The sequence below is a fragment of the Pelodiscus sinensis genome, chromosome Z (assembly GCF_052426305.1).
Source record: "Pelodiscus sinensis isolate ZL-2025 chromosome Z, ASM5242630v1, whole genome shotgun sequence".
Classification (NCBI taxonomy): domain Eukaryota; kingdom Metazoa; phylum Chordata; order Testudines; family Trionychidae; genus Pelodiscus; species Pelodiscus sinensis.
In genome coordinates this window covers 3,052,112-3,056,864 of record NC_143085.1, presented here as the reverse complement: position 1 = coordinate 3,056,864, position 4,753 = coordinate 3,052,112, and the positions used below count along the sequence as shown (strand labels likewise).

The 4,753-nt window shown below is 49.0% G+C and overlaps 1 protein-coding gene across 1 annotated transcript; it reads left to right on the top strand.

Annotated features, from left to right (window-relative positions):
• Window positions 1-1,214: 1,214 nt before the first annotated feature.
• VPREB3 (V-set pre-B cell surrogate light chain 3) lies at window positions 1,215-2,664 on the top strand. The gene is made up of 2 exons (XM_006126099.4): window positions 1,215-1,588; window positions 1,776-2,664. Exons 1-2 carry the CDS (start codon window positions 1,540-1,542, stop codon window positions 2,087-2,089), a joined length of 363 nt encoding a protein of 120 aa, XP_006126161.2. The 5' UTR covers window positions 1,215-1,539; the 3' UTR covers window positions 2,090-2,664.
• Window positions 2,665-4,753: the final 2,089 nt, after the last annotated feature.

Below are 4,753 nucleotides of genomic sequence, written 5' to 3'. Positions count from 1 at the left end.
CTGTGTAGACGCCAGGAAAGTGATTTCGAACGAACTGCGCTGTGTGGACGCCAGGAAAGTGATTTCGAACGAACTGTGCTGTGTAGACGCTAGGAAAGTGATTTCGAAAGAACTGTGCTGCGTAGACGCCAGGAAAGCGATTTCAAAAGAACTGTGCTGTGTAGACGCCAGGAAAGTGATTTCGAAATAACGCTTTGGCTGTGTAGACGCCAGGAAAGTGATTTCGAACGAACTGTGCTGTGTAGACGCCAGGAAAGTGATTTCGAAAGAACTGTGCTGTGTAGACGCTAGGAAAGTGATTTCGAAAGAACTGTGCTGTGTAGACGCCAGGAAAGTGATTTCGAAAGAACTGTGCTGCGTAGACGCCAGGAAAGCGATTTCAAAAGAACTGTGCTGTGTAGACGCCAGGAAAGCGATTTCAAAAGAACTGTGCTGTGTAGACGCCAGGAAAGTGATTTCGAAATAACGCTTTGGCTGTGTAGACGCCAGGAAAGTGATTTCGAACGAACTGTGCTGTGTAGACGCCAGGAAAGTGATTTCGAAAGAACTGCGCTGTGTAGACGCCAGGAAAGTGATTTCGAAATAGCTGTGCTGTGTAGACGCCAGGAAAGTGATTTCGAAATAGCTGTGCTGTGTAGACGCCAGGAAAGTGATTTCGAAAGAACTGTGCTGTGTAGACGGACGCTCAGACTCTCCCCGTGTCAGCAGGGCCGGAGGGATCCAGCCGAGGCCTGGGGCCGTCGCTAGGCAGGCGAAGATGCTGCTGTTGCTAGGGGGCACACATGGGTACCAGAGGCTCCTAGGCTGATCTCAGGCACCATAGATACTGGCAGCAGGGCAGGGCTGATCCAGAACCGGCATCCAGGCAGGAGGCGGGTTGACTCCGTGTGTCCGGGCCCGGCAGCAGTCGCTCCGTCACCGGGCCCAGTCCTGGGCTCCTTCTCCGCTCAGTGTCTGAGGTGAACCAGCCACCCGGGGACAGCTCCGGCCTTGTGACCGGCTCCGGATACACCTCCATGTCTCTGAGGGGAAAACGGCTCGCTCTGCCCTGCTCCGGTTCTCCTCCCCGCGTCCTTTCCCCGCCGCGTTGCCGAAGATCGAGGGGCTGCCGCCTCCCGGCTCCTGCAAGCGAGGGGGGTTCCTTGCCCCCGCTTTCTCCGTGGGGACACCGCCCCGGCAGGAGGCCGTGAGGCAGCCACGGCCGGATTAACCCCCCTCCTCGCTCTCCTCCGCAGGCACTGGCAGAGGGGAGGGCAGGCCGGACGCGGAGGGTGGATCCCACAGCAAAGAACGGAGCCCGAAATACAGCCGGGCCTGCGTTCTTCCCTGCAGAGCTTCGAGCCTCCCCCAGAGCCGGCCGTGTGGCTGCACGGTACACAGGGCAGGGTGACGGAGACGTCCCCGAGCCCCCGGGCTCATTTGCATAGCCCCGTTTGCTCTGTCGGGTCTGCCAGGGCTGACGAGCTGCTGCCGGCTCGCACCACACCAGGGTGCACCGCAGCGGCCGATAGCTGTCCCTCCGGCGCCCAGGCCTCAGCGATGGGGCCGTGGCTCCTGGCTCTACTCCTCTCCACGGCGTTGGTGCCAGGTACGTTCCCGGAGCGGAGCTGCCCAGGGAGGGGGAGCTGCCGAGGAAGAGGCTGGGGGAGGCAGGTGCGGCCACACAGGAAGGCCCAAACCGGGGAAGTGATGCCGGAGGGGGGTCACGTCCCAGCGGAGCGACCCCCGGTGGGATCGGGACAATCCGTCCATAACGGCCCCCTTGTTTCGGTCAGCCTGCAGGGTTCAGCCAGTGTTGATTCAGCCGGCCTCCATATTAGTGTTGCTGGGACAAACGGTGAACCTCTCGTGCGCCCTGAACCCGGGGTACAACATCAGCGACTACGGGGTCTCCTGGTACCAGCAGCGAGCCGGCCGCCCTCCGAAGTTCTTACTCTACTACAACTCGGAGACGGACCAGCACAAACCCGCCGGCACCCCCGCCCGGTTCTCCACCACCAAAGAACCCGCCCTCAACGCCTGCGTCCTGACCATCGCTGCGTTCGAAGCCGAAGACGCCGCCGACTATTACTGTTCCATCATGCTGTGACAGGGCGTTCACCGTTCTCGAACAGGCTGAGGAGGAGGAAGCTGCATCCCTGGAAACAAATGCGCAAAATAACTTTTGAACGGAAAACCTGCGGAACTCCTTGCTGCAGGATGTTGTGAAGAGCAGGGCTCAGAAAAGAACTAGATGAATTCATGGAGGTTACTAGCCAGGATGGGCAGGAATGGTGTCCCTACTATCCTCTGTTTGTCAGAGGCTGGAAATGGGCGACAGGGGATGGATCAGTCTATTCCATGTTCTGTTTACCCCCCTCTGGGGCATTTGACTTTGGCTGCTGTGGGCAGACAGGACACTGGGCTAGATGGGCCTTTGGTCTGACCCAGTGTGTCTGTTCGTATGTTCTATTCCCGTGGTTCCCAACCTGTGCTCCGCAGACCCCTGGTGGTCCGCGACGGTACTGCAGGGGGTACGTGGAAAGTTTAAAAATAAGGATCCTTTCTTTTCCCCTTTTTTTCTCTATTTTTTCTCTCTTTCTTTCTTTTCTCTCTATCTCTTTTTTCTTGTTTCCCTCTCTTTTGTCGCTCTTTTTTCTTTTCCCGCTCTCTCTTTTTTCCCTTTTCTCTTTCTCTCTCTTTCTTTCTGTCTCTCTCTTCTCTCTCTCTTTTTTCCTGTTTCCCTTTCTTTTATTCTCTCTCTTTTTCTCTCTTTCTTTTCTCTCTATCTCTTTTTTCTTGTTTCCCTCTCTTTTGTCGCTCTTTTTTCTTTTCCCGCTCTCTCTTTTTTCCCTTTTCTCTTTCTCTCTTTTTCTTTCTGTCTCTCTCTTTTCTCTCTCTTTTTCGTCTTTCCCTTTCTTTTATTCTCTCTCTTTTTTCCCTTTTCTCTTTCTCTCTTTTTCTTTCTGTCTCTCTCTTTTCTCTCTCTTTTTTCCTGTTTCCCTTTCTTTTATTCTCTCTCTTTTTTCTCTCTTTCTTTCTTTTCTCTCTATCTCTTTTTTCTTGTTTCCCTCTCTTTTGTCGCTCTTTTTTCTTTTCCCGCTCTCTCTTTTTCCCCTTTTCTCTTTCTCTCTTTTTCTTTCTCTCTCTCTCTTTTTCTCTTTTCTCTCTTTTTTTTCCTGTTTCCCTTTCTTTTATTCTCTCTCTTTTTTTTCTCTCTTTTCCCTTTTCTCTTTTTTTCTCTCTGTTTTTTCTATTTTCTTTTTTCTTTCTCTCTTTTCTCTCCCTCTTTTTCTCTTTTCTCTCCCTCTTTTTGTCTCTTTTATCTTGTTTCCCTCTCTCTTTCCTTTTTCTCTTTTTTTCTCTTCCCTCTGTCTTTTTTCTTTTCACTCTCTCTTTTCTCTCTTTTTTCTTTTTCTTTTTCCCTCTCTTTTTTCTTTCTCTCTTTTCTCTCTCTCTTTTTCGCTTCCTCTCTCTTTTTCTCTCTCTTTTTCGCTTCCTCTCGCTTTTCTCTCTCTCTCTTTTTTTCTTTTCCCCCCTTTCTTTTTTTTCTCCCGCAGGGAAGGTCCATGAAATTCTAATCAATTGAAAAAGGGGTCCGTGTGCTCAAAAAAGTTGGGCACCACTGGTCTATTCTATTTGCAGGCATGTCCCATTTCTCTGTCTCTTTTTTCTTTCTCTCTTTTTTCTCTCTCTTTTTCACTTTCTCTCTCTTTTTTTATTTTTCCCCCTCTCTTTTTTGCTTTCTCTCTCTTTTCTCCCTCTTTTTCTCTTTTCTCTCCTTCTTTTTGTCTCTTTTACCTTGTTTCCCTCTCTCTTTTCTCTTTTTTCTCTTTTTTTCTTTTCCCTGTGTCTTTTTTCTTTTCACTCCCTCTTTTCTCTCTTTTTCTTTTTCTTTTTCCCTCTCTTTTTCTCTCTCTTTTTTCTTTCTCTCTTTTCTCTCTCTCTTTTTCGCTTCCTCTCTTTTTTCTCTCTCTTTTTCGCTTCCTCTCTTTTTTCTCTCTCTTTTTCGCTTCCTCTCTTTTTTCTCTCTTTTTTTCGCTTCCTCTCTTTTTTCTCTCTTTTTTGCTTTCTCTCTCTTTTCTCTCTCTCTCTGTTTTCTTTTTCCCTCTCTCTTTTTTTTCCTCCCGCAGGGAAGGTCCATGAAATTCTAATCGATTGAAAAAAGGGTCCGTATGCTCAAAAAGGTTGGGAACCACCAGTCTATTCTATTTGCAGGCATGTCCCATTTCTGTCTTAAATTAAGAAAACTGAGTGTAGTGTTATTGTCAGTAGCTACGTCTACACTGGCGTGATTTTCCGGAAATGCTTTTAACGGAAAAGTTTTCCGTTAAAAGCATTTTCGGAAAAGCACGTCTAGATTGGCAGGATGCTTTTCCGCAAAAGCACTTTTTGTGGAAAAGCCTCCGTGGCCAATCTAGACGCGGTTTTCCGCAAAAAAGCCCCGATCACCATTTTCGCCATCGGGGCTTTTTTGCGGAAAACAAATCTGAGCTGTCTACACTGGCCCTTTTGCGCAAAAGTCTTTCAGAAAAAGACTTTTACCTGAACAGGAGCAGCGTAGTTTTTCTGGAAAAGTACTGATGATTTTACAGGAGATCGTCAGTGCTTTTCCGGAAATTCAAGTGGCTGGTGTAGACAGCTGGCAAGTTTTTCCGCAAAATCAGATGATTTTGCAGAAAAACTTGCCAGTCTAGACACAGCCAGTGTGTTTATGTTGAGAAAAGCCTATTGTTAACCCATTAGAGACAACCAAGAAGTGAGATACAGAGCT